At 36.5% G+C, this 19,541-nt stretch overlaps 1 protein-coding gene across 1 annotated transcript; it reads right to left on the minus strand.

Annotated features, from left to right (window-relative positions):
* Positions 1-599: 599 nt before the first annotated feature.
* LOC127433651 (5-hydroxytryptamine receptor 7-like) lies at positions 600-17,568 on the minus strand. The gene is made up of 2 exons (XM_051685720.1): positions 17,099-17,568; positions 600-1,350 (listed from the first exon to the last, which is right to left on the minus strand). The coding sequence occupies exons 1-2, from the start codon at positions 17,566-17,568 to the stop codon at positions 600-602; spliced, it is 1,221 nt and encodes a 406-aa protein (XP_051541680.1).
* Positions 17,569-19,541: the final 1,973 nt, after the last annotated feature.

The following is a 19,541-nucleotide window of genomic DNA, read 5'->3' on the forward strand; positions in this document are numbered from 1 at the left end:
AAAGGACTATAAAGACATATTTATTGGTCTAAACTCCTAAAAGAGAAATAGTCCAGTATCTCATAGCAATCATAGCGCGCATGGGCCAACCACCTGTGTATGCGCGCACAGTCAAAAGGTGTATAATTTGAAATTCTGAGTGTTCGACTGTATGCATATGCTAAACGTTCATGTCAAAATGAAGTATACTTTGGGTTTAAGATGTACATATTAGTCTGTTTGACGTCAGAGTTTGATTTGTTTGATTGGTGTGAATACAGTTTTCCACAGAATCCTATTGCAAAAATAGATATTGCATATATCATGCAACAGGTCAGTGGTGGTCAGAGTTAAATTTGTTTGATCTTGACTAACGTGTTACACTGCTTGACCAGCACGCAATGTGGCACAAGTGGAAATGCTTAAGCCGACGCTTTGCTCCATAAAGTTTAAAGTATTAGGCGAGTCTGATGTGAGTCATGTAAAAGGGCCTGTTGGGACAAGCCACCAAGTGTTGTGATTACACTCTCCAAACTGTGTTGCTTAGCTTCTTTGAGAGTTAAGAGGACATATCCCGCACCATCCCAAACCATAAACAGACTGTGACCGTTCTTAAACTCTCAGAGTTTTAGAGCCTCATGCACACCTATAGCCGAGAGTCGACGGTTGATGTTTTGATAGCGACAGCGAAGCAAGTCTTTATAAGTGGCGCGCAGATCTCGGTTAAAGAAGGCATAGATGAAAGGGTTCATCAGTGAGTTGGTGTAGCCCAACCACAACAGTACCCGCTCTAACCAGACGGGGGCACAGTTGCAGAGCAGCCCACAAATGAACGGCCTTGCTGTGGTGAAGAGGAAAAAGGGCAACCAACAGAACGAAAAAACTCCCATGATCACCCCAAGGGTGGTGGCCGCCTTTTGCTCACGTCTGAAAATGGAGGCGCTACGACGTTCACGGTTCAACAGGCAGGACAAGGTGGAGAACTCCTCGATTCCTGAGGTGTTCTTCAACCCATGCATGCAGACACCATCCACAGTGGCTAAGGTTGGCTCGGGACACGTCAACTGAATTGGAGAAAGTGCAGTGAATTGGTGTTTGGCCCCACTTTTGCGGGCAGCCTTGAAGATCTTGTAATACATGAAAAGCATGACCACCATTGGGATGTAGAAGGCCACAGCAGTGGAATAGAGGGTGTATCCCACATCTTGGCTTATCAGACAAACTCCTGCAGTGTTGATATTCTGAGCCCAGCCGCAAAATGGGGGCAGAGTGATGGATGCTGACGCTAACCAGACACCGACTATCATCTTGGCCATTAGTTGTCCATTCTGTCTTGCAGGGTAGGTCAAAGGTCGAGTAATTCCAAGGTATCTGTGGAAACAGAAGGGAAGAAAAGGTACATGGTTATAACCTCCCTGGAAAGACCAGCTTAGACCAGCATGAATTCCCTTGATGGTCCAGACTGGGTTTTTTTAGATGCTAGTCTAGCTGGTGGACCACCATTGCCATGTTGTTCACCAAAAACACTTAGCTGCCAAAGCTGGTTGACAGGCATTGATTTTCTTGTGATGCTTGTTGACCATGAAAGTCTTGCTGATTAAACTAGTCAAGAAGCCTTTTTGGAAAACTAGCATCCAACACACAACATACTGTTTTCTTTTTAACAGGGAAGATAGCGTCACGACATGTGTGACGTTTAAGAAAAGAAGCTGCATTCCTCAAAACAAATGAACCCAAAGATCTCTCATCTGTCCATAATTTGCCAAATATGGCTCAAAATACCTCAGAAGCACCTGACCCAAGAAATTCCCACTGACCTGAATTTCACCAACAACCTGGGTGGAGAAGACTGTGTTAACACTTGAATCTCTGGCATGTCTGACTAGCCAACTAATTAAACTCAACCTAAAAAACTTGAGAAGATACAACAGAAGATACTTGTTTTACTCAAAAGATATTTAGACAATAATTAACATGGAATTAATTAATATAAACAGCATTTTATTCCGTTCACAGTCAGCTGTTAAGGGAATAGCTCACCAAACATGAAAATTCTGTCATCATTTACTAACCCTCATATCTCTAAAAACCTTTATTTCTATGACTTTTTTTCTTCCTTGGTACACAAAAGGAGTTATTTATAGATGTTCCTCTTTTTATTTATGTTTTTATTTTTATTTTACAATTTTTATACAAAATGTACAAGAATGATACAACATCTCATACAAGTTAATAAATAATAATAATTTAAAAAAAACTTTAATGATAAACAAACAATAAAACTAAAGGCTTATGTCCATTGTGGTCTTCTGAGCCCTTTAAAGATGGGAGAACAGGTGAAAGAGGCAAATAATATACTTTTAAACAAAATAATAAATAAAAAATAAAAAAAACACATGAAAAACTCTCTCTCACACAAACACACACAAACATCAATCAGTAAAAAAAAAAAAAGCCATCTTTTTATAGCCATTCTAGAAAATCTCTCAGCTTGTGTATATTTTAGAGACACCAGTTATCTATTCCAGACACTTCAAGCTTTGGCCACTGGTGGCAGTGGTTAAAATTTTGGTAAGCACAGACCAATTTCAGCAGCAGAACTTTCGACCTACTGTCGCCGAATTCACTGAGTGGTCTTTCTGGCATTTTCAGCCTACTGTCAGCATGTGTAGAACAAGTGCAACTTAAGTCATGTAATCCATGACAATATGACAGATCCACTGCATCAGCTAGAGGCAGAACTAATCGACTAGTTGGTACAACCCCTAAGACCTTTACTGTCAGGTCATGGCTCCATCTAGATAGTGTGAAATTCAGAAGTGCATTTAAATCTCAACAATAAAGATGTCGACAATTAGATCATTTATAATACAGGCGATTTTATGCATGTGACAGTCTGTTGTGCCCAAGTACCCATTAACACTGTCATTTGGTCGCTGAACATTAAGATAGACTAAAGTAGAGATAGAAGAAGATTACTAATGAAAACATGACATATTCATAATGGGGAACTGCATAATAAGTTATTTTTGAAAGCTTTTGAAAGCATCACAAGTCTTGAGCGAATATTCTAATGCTATATGAAACGTCTTGACAAAGCCATTACATTGAAGATCTTAATGCAAGTTTAACTTGCACAGAGAAATGGGAACATGTAATGGGATCATTACTTAGCACTTTGGCCACTGGGGGCAGTGTTTTGAATTTCGGTAAGCACAGACTGACTTTAGCTAAAGAAAAGTCAACCTACTGTTTCCGATTTCACTGTGAAATCACTCAGAAATTTTAAATAATTCTGTTCAAACTACTTCAACTTGCTAAATATGCCTCAAGGGGTAGTAATACAAATATTTATCCATGTATATTTAAGAGTTCAAATGGGAAAAATAACTTTTTATATACAAGTACAATTGACTGGAACGTACTGTGTGGCCGTGTGTGTGCTCCAGTTTCAGGGTGAGTGGCACCAAAAGAAAGTTGTATTTTTAGATGTAAATGGTATAATACAGTCAACAGGAATGCATATTTTAGCCCCTAACCCAAATCGCAAACCTAAACCTAACCGTCAGTGGAGTAAAAGTGTAATCCTAGAGCAAAAATGCTACCTTCGAATCGTGCTTACTATTGTTTACTGGAATGTGATTACTTCCTTGTTTCCATGCAAAATGTCTGGTGAGAGATGCCACTTGTGAGTATCTCACAATGGGTTCATTTAAGGGCACATGAACATTTGGAAACCAACATGTCGATTTCCCCTGTGATCATATTGGCAAATTCCTCTGTCTACAAACTGCATTGCAGTGTAGCTGAGTGTCATTAGATTTGTACAATGCACTGTAATAGCAAAATACGGTATTATGCAAATGTGAAAATAAAGTGAAAATCTACACTTACTGAGCACATTATTAGGAACACTATGGTCCTAATAAAGTGCAGTCCCTATGTGGTCTTCTGCTGTTGTAGCCCATCCGCATTCTGTGCATTCTGAAATGCTATTCTGCTCACTACAATTGTACAGGGTAGTTATGTGAGTTACCATTGCCTTTCTGTTAGCTCAAACCAGTCTGGCCATTATCTGTTGCCCTCACTCATCAACAAGGTGTTTCCATCCACAGAACTGCTGGATGTTTTTTGTTTTTGGCACCATTCCGAGTAAATTCTAGAGACTGTTGTGCTTGAAAATCCCAAGAGATCAGCAGTTACAGAAATACTCAAACCAGCCCATCTGGCACCAACAATCATGCCAAGGTCGAAATCACTGAGATAACATTTTTCTCCCCATTCTGATGGTTGATGTGAACATTAACTGAAGCTCCTGACTCATATCATGATTTTATGCATTGTACTGCTGCCACACGATTGGCTGATTAGGTAATCACATGAATAAGTAGGTGTACAGGTGTTCCTAATAAAGTGCTTAGTGAGTGTATTTCACTGTAGTGGGTATTTCAAAGAGACTGAAACGAACTAGCATGTTCTATGGATTTGTGTTTTGAATGTGACATTTGGTAAGTCCACTTGTCTTTTTACCTACTAAAGAAGAAAGTCTCTATTCCCCTGCCTACCTCTAAAAATACAAGTTATCATTTCACGCATGAGAATCCTGGTGATCAGGAAAGGGCTTAGAGACACACTTATTGCACTGGACATTTAAGGTAGTTAAAACCTTTCATGCATAAACACAGAAACTCCACATAAATCAGCGGACCATGAAACCATTTCACATTAGTTACTAATGTGTTTTCTTTATCTTATTTCTTCTTCTTTTTTAAAGAGATAAAACCAGAATGAACCTTTAGGCATATTTACCCAATACTGTATATGCATTTGGAGGTTACAAAAATAATGAAATATCTATATTTGAATGTTTTCCCTGGAAAATGTGAGTGTTGCAAAACACTCAACGGATGTTGTGGTTGGTTACCAAGGCACTGCTAAGCAGTTTCTAAGGTATTTTGAGTGCTTTTGAGTAAATTTTTATGCATTCGTCAGGATGTTCTGGGTGGTTGCTCACTTGCTGAAGTCAAATGAGCCCACCCCCACATCTTTATGATATTCTGCTCCGAGATATTCGTTTGCTCCCTCCTTCAATGTAAGCCTATGGAATGTTTTCGGAAGTGTGATCGCTTTGAAAACTAATAGCACACCTCTCCTCATGCACTATTTGAGGCTTCGTTCATGCCTATGGCACAAGTTATCTTCCGTAGCTTAATACTCAGGGCTCCAGACTGCGATTATATTGTCGCAAATGCGACCAAATGTAATTGATTGCGACAATAATTTAAAATCTAGTCGCCACTGGCGACAGTCTGCTTGTGTGCGTTCATATGCGGTTTCGTCAGATATCATCTTGTAAGTTACTGAAAATTTTTTTTGAGTGTGCACTAATGTGCTAGTGCCACTTTTCACCTGTTCTGTTGTGATGACGAGCTTGCTGCACCGCATGCAACAACAAACGACAGCGCTAGAGAGTCGAGAACAAATGACTCTTTTGAACCAGATCTTTTTCATGAATCACCGAAAAGAACTGAGGGTTTGAACTCAGGAGCTCAGGTTAGCAGTTTGAATTAGATTCACTTTCTCAGCGAATCAGCCGTCAGTGAGCTCACAACTGGGAGTGCAGACATTTCAAAATAAGAGTCCCATGTGTATTTCAGTCTTCTTTATAATTAAAAGTCCTGTATTGTCTACCAGTTTTTTTCTTCTGGTAATTATTGATTGGGATTGGAGTAGCACAATAAACTGCAACTGGGATTTCATTCAATTTGCACTCTTGTAGTCTCTGTGTCTGGGGCCATCTGGTAACAGTAAAGAAAGACTAAGGCAATATTTTAAAACAATTAAAATTATGTACATATATATATATATATATATATATATATATATATATATATATATATATATATGCGTGAAGCATTTACATGTTTCCATTGATCATGGTATAAATATTGGGGGAGGTTGTACTTGCTTGTTTTGATGGTTACCTCCCCCCCTGACTAATGACAGGAGACTATTTTTTGCACTGAGAAGGCAGAGAGAGAGAGGAAAAAAAAAAAAACAAGAATGTAATTGGAGTTTGCTGATATATTTCTGATATTTAATTCTCTTATATAATATTTTTTCCTCACCTATATTTATAGTTCTATAAAAAATCTTTAAGTAATCGATTATTTAATGTTTAAGGAGCTTTGAATGCAGCTAATATCGTTTTTCCAAAGTATGCGGTAATCGTTTTCAAAATGCAAATGATGGATGTGGTCTAATTTTACGGTCTTTCTGTGTTTCGGTACAAATGTGACATAATTAATATCTGAATGCACCGGCATTCAGACAGTACACGAAAACCTGAAGTTTGCGTCCTATTAAAATCATATATGCCCTTCAGAGAGAGACAGAGATAACAACACTGCTTGCAGACGGTGTCTGAAAACATGAATTTGAAAGTCTAAATAGTAACTGTAAACATAATTATTTTTGATTGAGGTCATCCCTTTCATCACAGAAGAAATCATAAATGTTCTACTAGAAATGTATCTGTAAAGAGGCCTGAGCTTTTCACTGTTTTTCCAGATACCATATGATGACTTGATTAAAAGAAAAGGATGATTTACTGTTCTTTTTCACAGATGTAAGTACTTTTCATTTTTAAAAAAAAGTTACATAATCCATTATATAACATCCAGTTGATACAGTTGGAAAATCTGTCTACTACAAACTGACTGCGTGTGTGTGTGTGTGTGTGTGTGTGTGTGTGTGTGTGTGTGTGTGTGTGTGTGTGTGGACAGGTTTAGGTGGTTAACGAGGACTTTTTTTTAGGTTACAAACTGGTAATTACTAGGGTATTATGCTATAAATGAGGTTTATGAGGATATTTCTTGTGTCCCCATAATTCAAATCACTTAAAAATCATACTAAACGATGTTTTATTGAAAATGTAAAAATGCAGAAAGTTTTTTGTGAGGGTTAGGTTTAGGGGTAGGGTTAGGGTTAGGGGATAGAATCTATAGTTCGTACAGTATAAAAATCATTATGTCTATGGAGAGTCCTCATAATGATCGCTGCACCAACGTGTGTGTGTCTGTGTTTTAGGTTACATTAACAGCAGATGCAAAGATTTGCACTCCCAAGTACTTCAAAGCTGATCACTCTTGGTAAGATCCTTTAAAATATTAATTAGTGGTACTAACAACTAACGTGATCTGTACTTCCTTGGTGCACTATCTGATTTTTTTTATCACTAAAAATAACAAATTTGGGATCATGTAGATTCAGAACACTTGCAATATATAGTGTTTAAGTCATTTGGACTAATTTAACAGTTCTTTTTGTTTTGTCCTTTCCTGAACTTCACCAATCCTGGTCACTATGCATGCACTGTATGGAAAAGAGAGAAAGGGGTCGGCAGTGATGATGGAATGATATTTGGTGGGTAAATGATTTCATTTTTGGGTGAACTAACAATTATGAGAAAAGCTCCCACATTTACACATAACTAAGGGCAACACTTTCGAATGCTTTAGCAAGATTAAAACTATATATTTTTTTATTTTTCAGGGGATTCAGTTCTGCCCAGTAAATAAATGGATGCTGTCTATTGAAAGCAAATTCAAAGTTAAGCACATCTTGTCAATACAATGTCTTTTCAATACAATGGCAGTGGACAGTGCCTTCATGCAGCTTGTGCATCATATTCCAGGTCTGAAGTGATATGTTCACTTTGTGTGATTAACAGAATTATATATATATATATATATACAGTACTGTGCAAAAGTCTTAGGCACATAAGATGTTTCACAAAAACATTTGTCTTAAGATGATTATTTATATCTGCTACTTTAGTGTGTCAATTAAGCAATATCACACGAGCAAGAGTGTGATATGGCCCTACATCAGCACTGCTGTGATTCGGCTGCAGGTAATCACAGCAGTGCTGATTTAGGGCCATATAGCACGATTGCGAGTGTGATATTGCTTATATACAACAGTTCAATTAACAAGTAAATGTAAAACTTTAGGAAAAACTGAGTATGGTCATAAAAACGCATTTGTGCATGGAACTACTTTCTTACGCGACAGATCAGAATCTGCCATTGCTGGTTCAAAACAAATGACGCATCCAAGCCTCTGTAAGTAATTCAAAAATGTCACTTCAGAAAAAGTATCACGACTTGTGCTGTTTCTAACAAGTTATTGGATAAACAAGGATGGATGTGTGTGTGTGTGTGTGTTTGTTAGAGAGAGAGAGAGAGAGAGAGAGAGGGAGACTGAGCGTGTACGATCACCTGTTGCCACACCCAAGCAGAGATGCTGTCAGCTTTCTGAAGATCAGCTTTCTCAGTGGAAAAGTAACTGTTCAAGCAGGGGGATTTCTCCCTATTTCACGGTGCCCGGTGCGCAAGAGTCTTCACTATAGAAACTGAGATCTTCTCCGCCATTTTGGACAGTACTTTCTCTCCAATGTGGAAACTCTGGTAAGAGGTAAGCGCCTTGAGTTCTGTAATTAATCAGTCTGTTGTGCCTCTCAGCTGTGATGAGCCGTAATGCTGAAGTTGTTCGTTTAAAGCCGTTTAAAGCTGTTTCCTAGCTTTAGTAGTGTAGTAGTTATAAAAGCGATCACGTAGAGCTGTTGTATATAAACACTGGCTGAGACGGATTCACTTCACGTCACCTAACTGGCTAATATTACACACAAAAATGATCTTTTGCCACCACCTTCTAGCTAACATATGTAATGTATATAAAAAATAAAAATAAAAAACGTAAAAAGAGACACAAACAGTAGCTCTTAACACATATGCACTGCTCTTACACTTTAGATTAGAACGGCACGAACAAAAGCAGAGTGATACACACAGTGAAGTGTCAGAGTGCTGATGGTGTGAGACCATCAGTGCTCATGGAACGTCTCTCGTCCAATCAGATACAAGGACCGGATCTAACTGTTGCATATTAGGAAATATACATTTTATACTCCCAAACATTCCTTTTGCAAATAGAATAGAATAGAAGAACAGGGAGCCCTGCAACAGATGGCATGGCCCTCACAGGGCCCCCCACTGAACATCGGATCAGTCTGGGACTACACGAAGAGACAGAAGTAATTGAGACAGCCTAAATAAATATAAAAAATTGTGGCGAATTCCCAAAAAGCTTGGAACATCCTATCTGCCAACAACCGAGAAAAACTGTGTCCAGGTGTAAGTAGGAGAAATGGTGTTGTTTTGAAAGCAAAAGTGTTCACAATAAATATTGATTTAGCTCTTTTTCTGTTTACTGGACTTTTGTATGATGTTAACTGATTAATGAAAACTATTTATGTCATAATTGTTTTAAGAAATCCTCACTTTGAAAGTTTTTCACAAGTACCTAAAACTTTTGCACAGTACTATATGTATATGTTTATAAAAAGTTTGGGGTCACTTGCCTGAAATGTTTCTCATGATCTTAAAAACATTTTGACCTGAAGGCGTATGCTTAAATGTTTGAAATTAGTTTTGTAGACAAAAATATATATGTGCCAACATATCAATATATTTAATTACAAAACTAAAATTGTATTAAAAAAAAAAGCGTGTGGACTGAATAATTAAGAAAAGCAGCCACTAAGTGCCCAACATAGATGGGATATATAGTGTGTGTGTGTATATAGAATATATATATATATATATATATATATATATATATATATATATATATATATACACACATGTTTATTAGTTTGGAGCAACATTAGGGAGAAAAGCAACTTGTCATGTATCGTAGAATATTTATTTCTAAGGTTCATTGTGAGGATCAGTCCACACTCCAGGTGTTCCAGAAGTGGCAAGACGTTGCAAAGGAAGAAACTCTAGCCTGAATCCTCATGTTGCTTCCTCCAACCATCAAGGAGTTTGTTAATTTGAGTTTGCAAAATTATTAATCTACCACAAGAGAGTATGTAGTGCTCAGGAGAGTTTATGTAAGAAAGTTTTTTAAGTGAATGACTGCATTTATTCAGGAGTGTTAAAAATGAAACAATTTTGCACAAAGTTGAAATGTTATTGCAAGAATGAAAATACTTGTATACCTGTGAATGAGGTTCATTATTAGTAGTGACATGCAGAAGTGTTACAGTAATTTAAAGCTTTAATTGAAACTGAAAGGAGTGGGAATGTATTTAATTATGATACAATAAAATAACTGATGATTTGACATCATTTTGAAGATCCATTGCACAATAAAAGTTACATTTTGTTGTCATTTTTATTTATTCACTGGCATTGTTAAAGTACTGCCATTCTATAATGTGTAATAAACTGGAGAAAGTGACCAGCCAATTACTGTAAATGTTACAGTGTATCAGTATCTATTCATTGTATTACAGTACAATACTGGTGCAAGAAAACAGTACAATACTGTAAATTTTATACTGTAACAGTATATAATGGTAAGATTGATGGTACTGTAAATGCTTTTACAGTACAATTACAGTAATCCAATTACAGCAAGTTACTGGCGAACTGCTGCCAGTAAGTTACTGTAATTTCTACAGGAAATGTTTTACAGTGTACTGTCTACACTCTACATCACATTAGAGATAGTACACCAATCATAAGTAGCTAATACTAAACAAACATTGAACAAGCTTGCATTTGAAGAATGCATACATTTCAGTCTGAGCGTGATCAGCAAACACAAGCTTAACTGTCGATCTGTATAGTTATGGGCAGAAATCTATTTGTTTTAACACTCACCACTGCTATAATTGTATATATAAGTCACGGCAGCATAAATATCAATGTCCAAATTGGCAATAGCTACATTGTGTTGTAGCCGCAACTCTTGATTCAATTAAAGCTATACAGAGCGAGGGTTTCAGTGGCATGGCTTTTCAGACAAAAGCAAAAACATGGATCAAAGCACAGTTGAAGTTCTTGCTAGGATCGTTATGGGGCTTCAAATTGTCAATTACATCCATATTAGTGAATTTATGCCTCAATGTTACATTATGTGAAATGAAAGGCGCTCTTAAACTGATGATTAATATCAAGACTAATTAATTTGAGAGAACATCAGTAGTGGAAACAAAGGGAGGAACAAATATTCTGTGGGGACTTAATTAGAGAATCGTCCTTTCATTTCAGCATTATGTACTGAATTTCAGGCCCTTTTGTAGATAGTTTAATCAAGAGGTTTTATCTGTTTGAAATAAATTAGTATCTTCAACTGGGATCTATTATTTGTATTGTATTTTTCTCTTTTACTCGCATTTTCAATAATACACTCACTGAGCACTTTATTAGGAAAACTATGGTCCCAATAAAGTGCCCAACGTGGTCTTCTGCTATTGTAGCCCATCCGCCTCAATGTTCGACATGTTGTGCATTTTGAGATGCTATTCTGCTCACTATAATTGTACAGAGTGGTTATCTGAGTTACCGTAGCCTTTCTGTCAGCTTGAAGCAGTCCTATATTATGAGAAACAGATATATACTGTAAATGCCACTTGGTTTGATTTAGTTTTATTCAGTTTTAGTGACTTTTCAATGATCCATACAAAACAGAAATGACCTCCAGCAGGTGCATGAAGTGCCTTCGTTGTGTTTGGCTATTCGAGCTTCCATCTTCTTAATGAAGCATTAATTGTTGACTTAAATGAAGACTTAATGCTAGAGAGAAAACTTTTCACGAAGCTGAAAATCTCTTTAAAAGGGAATATTTCTACAGCCATCTATGATCCATGAATTTTTTATCTCCAGCACTTGCAAAATTTACCATTAGCTGTCTAATTTTTAGTGAATCTAAATCTGTCTCACAACCCAAAAATCTAACTCACCCCACAACAGAATAAAAAGACTTTTCTAAGAATTTAAAGGCAGAATTCTCAGCCCACCATTAGGAAATATTTTTAAAAGCTGCTTGGATGAGATACTTTTAAGATACTTCAATGCATTTTAACTATTAGGCTAGGAAAAAGTAGTTAATATTTTACAATTTTGTTAGTCACCATTTACTTTCATTGCATCTTTTGTTCTGTACAATGAAAGTGAATGGTGACTAACATCCACCCTTGTGTTCCATGCATGGCAGAAAGAAAATTATTTGGGTTTGGAACAATAAGTTTGAGTGAATGAATTTTAAATTTTTGGGTTAAGAATTTAGAATCCTTTAATATCTTATAAAAACTAAACAGTGTCCTCACAATCTTAAAGGCTTTAAAATTTCAGTATAGGCTATAATTTGCAAAATGAGGATGAAACATTACATCTTGGGATGTAATGGCCTCTCTGAAATATTCATTTATTAACAAATATTAGGTTAACTAATCAATTATGTAAGAGACACCACTGGGCGAAGGTTATGCAACATCCATGCATTTGAATTTACAAATCCAAAAACCTTGTTGCCAGATTTTTCATCATTAAGACCTGAGGGACTACCAATTTAATTGAATTATCACAACCAAGCAGAGTGTTTCTGGATGTAGTACTCAGAAGTTTATAAAAGAGCATCATCAAAATTGCTCACCAGGAGGCAGCTTTGAAGTTCAGTCAGGGTTTCAAATGACATGGAAGCATTTTTAATGTTCTGTTTATTTATTAAGGTTTACTTAAATTGAAAGGCTATTGTAATGAGGTATAGGGATATTTTTCTTTTTAATAAATAAATGGATACATTTAACATTTTAAAAATGTAATTAATAAACCATTAATAAACATATTGTAATGTCAACAGATCAGTAGTTCATGCTCATTCAAATATAGTGGTCATTGTAACAGTTGCCCTTGTAATCTCGATAATTATAAGATTTTGAGTCAGAAATCCAGTTACATAAATGCATGATTTGTCTAGCAGTGGGTTTGTATGTTGGTTTCAAACACCTGCTTCAGATCTGTCTCAAATTAGGACATTGAGAAGTTTAGTCTACAAACAAAATTGCACTATAAAACGCCATAACACCATACAACCACACTGGGATACATTATGGCCAGGTTCAATGTAGATTTTTACTGAGAGGTTGAACTGTGTTCATACAAGGGTATTTTTCTTGAATGTCAGATTGGGGCAGTTAATATTTCTCACAGTAGGGTTATTTTTTAATAACAAGGAGAAAAGATAAAGAACACTTCATTTGACCCAAGTTTCCCTTATGAATCAAAGTTTCATCATAATTCTAACTATTCAAAGCAAATAAAGAAATTATTTGTGAAGCAATGTAAAAAATGAATAAATGTTTGTTAATATCACTAATACAAGTTATAAAGTGTCATGATAAATATATAATTGCATATTAGAAGAAAAAAAAGAATATATATATATATATATATATATATATATATATATATATATATATATACAGGTGCATCTCAATAAATTAGAATGTCGTGGAAAAGTTCATTTATTTCAGTAATTCAACTTAAATTGTGAAACTCGTGTATTAAATAAATTCAATGCACACAGACTGAAGTAGTTTAAGTCTTTGGTTCTTTTAATTGTGATGATTGTGGCTCACATTTAACAAAAACCCACCAATTCACTATCTCAAAAAATTAGAATACATCATAAGACCAATAAAAAAAACATTTTTAGTGAATTGTTGGCCTTCTGGAAAGTATGTTCATTTACTATATATGTACTCAATACTTGGTAGGGGCTCCTTTTGCTTTAATTACTGCCTCAATTCGGCATGGCATGGAGGTGATCAGTTTGTGGCACTGCTGAGGTGATATGGAAGCCCAGGTTTCTTTGACAGTGGCCTTCAGCTCATCTGCATTTTTTGGTCTCTTGTTTCTCATTTTCCTCTTGACAATACCCCATAGATTCTCTATGGGGTTCAGGTCTGGTGAGTTTGCTGGCCAGTCAAGCACACCAACACCATGGTCATTTAACCAACTTTTGGTGCTTTTGGCAGTGTGGGCAGGTGCCAAATCCTGCTGGAAAATGAAATCAGCATCTTTAAAAAGCTGGTCAGCAGAAGGAAGCCTGAAGTGCTCCAAACTTTCTTGGTAAACGGGTGCAGTGACTTTGGTTTTCAAAAAACACAATGGACCAACACCAGCAGATGACATTGCACCCCAAATCATCACAGACTGTGGAAACTTAACACTGGACTTCAAGCAACTTGGGCTATGAGCTTCTCCACCCTTCCTCCAGACTCTAGGACCTTGGTTTCCAAATGAAATACAAAACTTGCTCTCATCTGAAAAGAGGACTTTGGACCACTGGGCAACAGTCCAGTTCTTCTTCTCCTTAGCCCAGGTAAGACGCCTCTGACGTTGTCTGTGGTTCAGGAGTGGCTTAACAAGAGGAATACGACAACTGTAGCCAAATTCCTTGACATGTCTGTGTGTGGTGGCTCTTGATGCCTTGACCCCAGCCTCAGTCCATTCCTTGTGAAGTTCACCCAAATTCTTGAATCGATTTTGCTGGACAGTCATAAGGCTGCGGTTCTCTCGGTTGGTTGTGCATCTTTTTCTTCTACACTTTTTCCTTCCACTCAACTTTCTGTTAACATGCTTGGATACAGCACTCTGTGAACAGCCAGCTTCTTTGGCAATGAATGTTTGTGGCTTACCCTCCTTGTGAAGGGTGTCAATGATTGTCTTCTGGACAACTGTCAGATCAGCAGTCTTCCCCATGATTGTGTAGCCTAGTGAACCAAACTGAGAGACCATTTTGAAGGCTCAGGAAAACTTTACAGGTGTTTTGAGTTGATTAGCTGATTGGCATGTCACCATATTCTAATTTTGTGAGATAGTGAATTGGTGGGTTTTTGTTAAATGTGAGCCAAAATCATCACAATTAAAAGAACCAATGACTTAAACTACTTCAGTCTGTGTGCATTTAATTGATTTAATACACGAGTTTCACAATTTGAGTTGAATTACTGAAATAAATGAACTTTTCCACGACATTCTAATTTATTGAGATGCACCTGTATATATAAATATATACACACACACACACTGGTGGCCAAAAGTTTGGAATAATGTACAGATTTTGCTGTTTCAGAAGGAAATTGGTACTTTAATTCACCAAAGTGGCATTCAACTGATCACAAAGTATAGTCAGGACATTACTGATGTAAAAAACAGCACCATCACTATTTGAAAAAAGTCATTTTTGATCAAATCTAGACAGGCCCCATTTCCAGCAGCCATCACTCCAACACCTTATCCTTGAGTAATCATGCTAAATTGATAATTTGGTACTAGACAATCACTTGCCATTATATTAAACACAGTTGAAAGCTATTTGGTTCATTAAATGAAGCTTAACATTGTCTTTGTGTTTGTTTTTAAGTTGCCACAGTATGCAATAGACTGGCATGTCTTAAGGTCAATATTAGATCAAAAATGGCAAAAATGATGAAGATTTCATACAAAGGTGTACACTACAGTCTTCAAAGACAAAGGACAACTGGCTCTAACAAGGACAGAAAGAGATGTGGAAGGCCAAATGTACAACTAAACAAGAGGATAAGTACATCAGAGTCTCTAGTTTGAGAAATAGACGCCTCACATGTCCTCAGCTGACAGCTTCATTGAATTCAACCTGCTCAACACCAGTTTCATGTACAACAGTAAAGAAAAGACTCAGGGGTGCTGGACTTATGGAAAGAATTGCAAAGAAAAAGACACATCTATGGCAAGTGCTACAGGAAGTTGGGTGAAATGTCACCTGAGTATCTGGACAAACTGACAGCTAGAATGCCAAGGATCTGCAAAGCTGTCATTGCTGCACGTGGAGGATTTTTTGATGAGAACTCTTTGAAGTAGTTGAAGTTCTGAATTTTTAAAAAAAATTGTAATAGTAATTTTTCACGTTATTAATGTCCTGACTATACATTGTGATCAGCTGAATGTCACTTTGGTGAATAAAAGTACCAATATCTTTCCATAAGAGCAAAATCTGTACATTATTCCAAACTATTGGCCGCCAGTGTATGTGTGTGTGTGTGTATATATATATATATATATATAATTATTATTAGTATTACTATTCAAAAAAAATAAATTGTTTTTGCATAAATAAAATGAAGCTTAAATTTAAGACTATTAAGATTTTTTTCATTATGACGTTATTTTCAGGACACTTAAGCATATTTTACCCCCAACTCGGACATTTTACTTCTCATTGTTTATCATTGTTTTCAATGATGATTCTCATTGCTGTAACACAGTCAGTTTTTGCTGTATTGCAGTAAGCAAGATGTTGTTGTACAATGATTTTTTTTTTCTTTTTTTTTTTTACTAAAATCAGCAAAAATTTAAGGTAGTATGCTGGAGCAGGTTACTGCTCTGGTGTATAAATTCATCTGTTAATTAAGTTTTTCTTAGCCCATACATGCCACAGTGTATAATCTTGGGGTATTATCAGAGGACTCCCTGGGCTTTTCAGAGATACTAAATGTTTGAGAGTTTTGCCATGACAACATCCTCTCCTTGGTCTCTAAATATGGATTGAAATGTATCACAGTTCAATTCAGCACATCAAATACAATATGAATTATAAATATATAATTGTTCACATTGCGGTAATGAGAATATCTGACCATTTAAATTTTTATTTTATTTATTTTTTTATTATTATTGTGGTAATGAGAATTTGGGGGTAAAACGTACTTTCATGAAACTATAATGTCACAATGTAAAACATCTTACTGGCCCTAAATATATTAGAAGCTTCATTTTTTTATGTGCAAAATAGGCTATAATGTCATATTTGTTTCCTTTGATTTTGGAGAAAATTAAGACTAGGACATTTTCTTTACAGGTTTTGTAAAAACAGACCTACACAAATAAATAAATAAATACAAAATTAGTCTATTTGTCTATTGTTTAAAAACATTTCAATTGTGTAACAAATTTCCATCAAACTTAACTGGGTAATGTTTAAAATGAAATTGATTAAACTTAAATATAATTTTGTTAAAGATTAGTAACTCATTTTAGTTTGATGAAAATTTTAGGCTATACATTTTTTAGGTACATGCCTAGGCTAAATCTTGAAATTAGACCAAAACATTTTTTTTTTAATTATTATTATTGTAGAAATGAACACCATACTATACATTTCAATCAAATGTAGACAAAGTTGACAACACCTTTTAAATAAAACAGTTTTAATATGAACTTACCTATCCACACTGATCACACATAATGTCATTATTGATGCCGTGCAGCACATGACATCCATCCCAATAAAGATGTTGCAGAAAACCTCCCCGAACAGCCAGACGCCTCCTGTCAGATCAGTCACTATGACAAAGGGCATCACCACAACTGCCACAGACAGATCCGCTATGGCAAGAGAAACTAGTAGATAGTTTGACGGCTGTCTTAGTTTTTTCACGACACACACCGCAATCACTACCAAAGTGTTACCCATCACAGTGACCGCGGTTATAATGCTGAGCATCATCCCAATGATGACTGTCTTAGTCAAGTCCAAGTCCAAGTCCAGAGTCTGTTGCTCTCCACACGACTCATTACTTTTGGGCTCCGCTGTGGTTACGACAGTGGGTAAAAACTCAGTTGTTCCATTTAGAAATGCTATTTCGGTCTCTCTGGAGCCCGAAACCAGATCGGCTCCATGTGTCGTGAACATCATGGTATCGATATTTTTTAAAATGAATTAATCTTCCGCGCGTCTGAGGTGGTCATTGGACGTTCTTCTTGTCTTGTGCCTCATGGAGACAGTGAACCTGCTTGTGAACCCTGGTAGATGTTATGGGCAAATCCTCCCTCCTCTGGAAACATTTCTTTTAAAATTATTTGTTTATGCATTATTTAATTTTACTTTAAACTAAAACATTCCTTCAGTACATACCACTTTACACAGAACATTTGGAAAATCTCATTAGTGGGTTACATATACTTTCATTAAAAACAGAAGACTAATTAAAAAATAAAGGTAAGTCCAATTATATATGAATAGTTTATACACCAAAATATACATTATTATTTCAAATGCGTGTAATTAAAAAAATAAAAAAATAAAAATTCTCCCCCTTTTCTCCCCAATTTAGCATGCCCAATTCCCAATGCCCTCTAGGTCCTCCTGGTGGCGTAGTGACTCGCCTCAATCCGGGTGGCGGAGGACAAATCTCAGTTGCCTCCACGTCTGAGACCGTCAATCCATGCATCTTATCACGTGGCTTGTTGAGCGCTTTACCGCAGAGACCTAGTGCATGTGGAGGCTCACACTATTCTCTGCGGCATCCATGCACAACTCACCACGCGCCCCACTGAGAGCGAGAACCACATTATAGTGACCACGAGGAGGTTAACCCAATGTGACTCTACCCACCCTAGCAACCGAGCCAATTGGTTGCTTAGGAAGCCTGACTGGAGTCATTCAGTTCGCCTTGGATTCAAACTTGCGGCTCCAGGTGTGGTAGTGAGCGTCTTTACTTTCTGAGCTACCCAGGCCCCCATAATGCATGTCATTTCTATTTGAATGTGCAATAATGATTTGTTAAACAATTGTTATAATGATGTGATAGTAGCATTAATCATGAAAATTCTTATGAACTATTAGCCACATGTGAAATGAAGAAATGTCGGTCAGTTTTAACGCATTCAGTATCACACATTTCCCATACAATCAGCAAGTTTGTGTTATAGAACTCAAAATAACCAACATATCCAGATCACAACTGGAAGTATTTAAGAGAAAACTATTCAAATATATAGAGCATACAAAGAAATAATTCAGGTAAATCTTGTTTTAATGTAAAAATAGCAAAATAATTCTCTCTTAATGCAACACCAGGTCACCCTCTGGTGTAGAATCTTGGCTTGAGGGGTTAAAGGGATAGTTCACCCAAAAATGAAAATTCTCTCATCATTTACCCTCATGCCATCCCAGATGTGTATGACTTTCTTTCTTCTGCAGAACACAAATGAAAATTTGTCAGGAGTGTGACGAGGAGGAGGGCGTGGCCAGGCTGTGATGGTGCACAGCCGGTGCTGAATCAGCTGATCATCGGGAGATAAAGGGGAGCCGGAGGTGCCAGTTCGAGAGAGAGAGAGAGAGAGAGAGAGAGAGAGAGAGAGAGAGAGAGAGAGAGAGACGCACGTGGCCGCGTTGCATGTGTGTCTGTGTTTGTTTATGTTTGTTTTAAGTTTGACATTAAAACTTTATGTTTACTGTTCAGCCGGTTCCCGCCTCCTCCTTGCCCATCCTTGAAATGTTACAATTATATTGTTATTGTTACTGATATTTTAAAATGAGTATTTGCTGAATATTAGCAACTTGTGCTTGGTTAAAATTTTAAATATGATTTTATTGAAAACCCTTGTTTGAAATCCATGTATTTTGAGGTATATCACTCAATCACCATTACATTCCATTCATGCCCACCACAAAAAAATAATATAAAATCACAGAGCTTTGAATTCTGACATATACATTTTATAAGATATATTTAAAGTGCAAACTAATATTTCTGTGTATTTTCATATATGCAGCCTGCTCTGTCATTTGTAAAGATCTACTTATTTTACATTACAAGCTATTATGTTGTCATCTTACCATAAGTTCCTGAGACTCAGCAAAAAAAGTTTTAAAATTTCTCT

Source organism: Myxocyprinus asiaticus, chromosome 43, assembly GCF_019703515.2.
Source record: "Myxocyprinus asiaticus isolate MX2 ecotype Aquarium Trade chromosome 43, UBuf_Myxa_2, whole genome shotgun sequence".
NCBI classification, from domain to species: Eukaryota; Metazoa; Chordata; class Actinopteri; order Cypriniformes; family Catostomidae; genus Myxocyprinus; species Myxocyprinus asiaticus.

Excerpts from the sequence above, each read along its gene's own strand:
- LOC127433651 (XM_051685720.1), bottom strand. The coding sequence starts at position 17,568 with ATGTTCACGACACATGGAGCCGATCTGGTTTCGGGCTCCAGAGAGACC. Across the intron at positions 1,351-17,098 it reads TGTGTGATCAGTGTGGATAG|ATACCTTGGAATTACTCGAC; the intron begins GTAAGTTCATAT and ends CTGTTTCCACAG.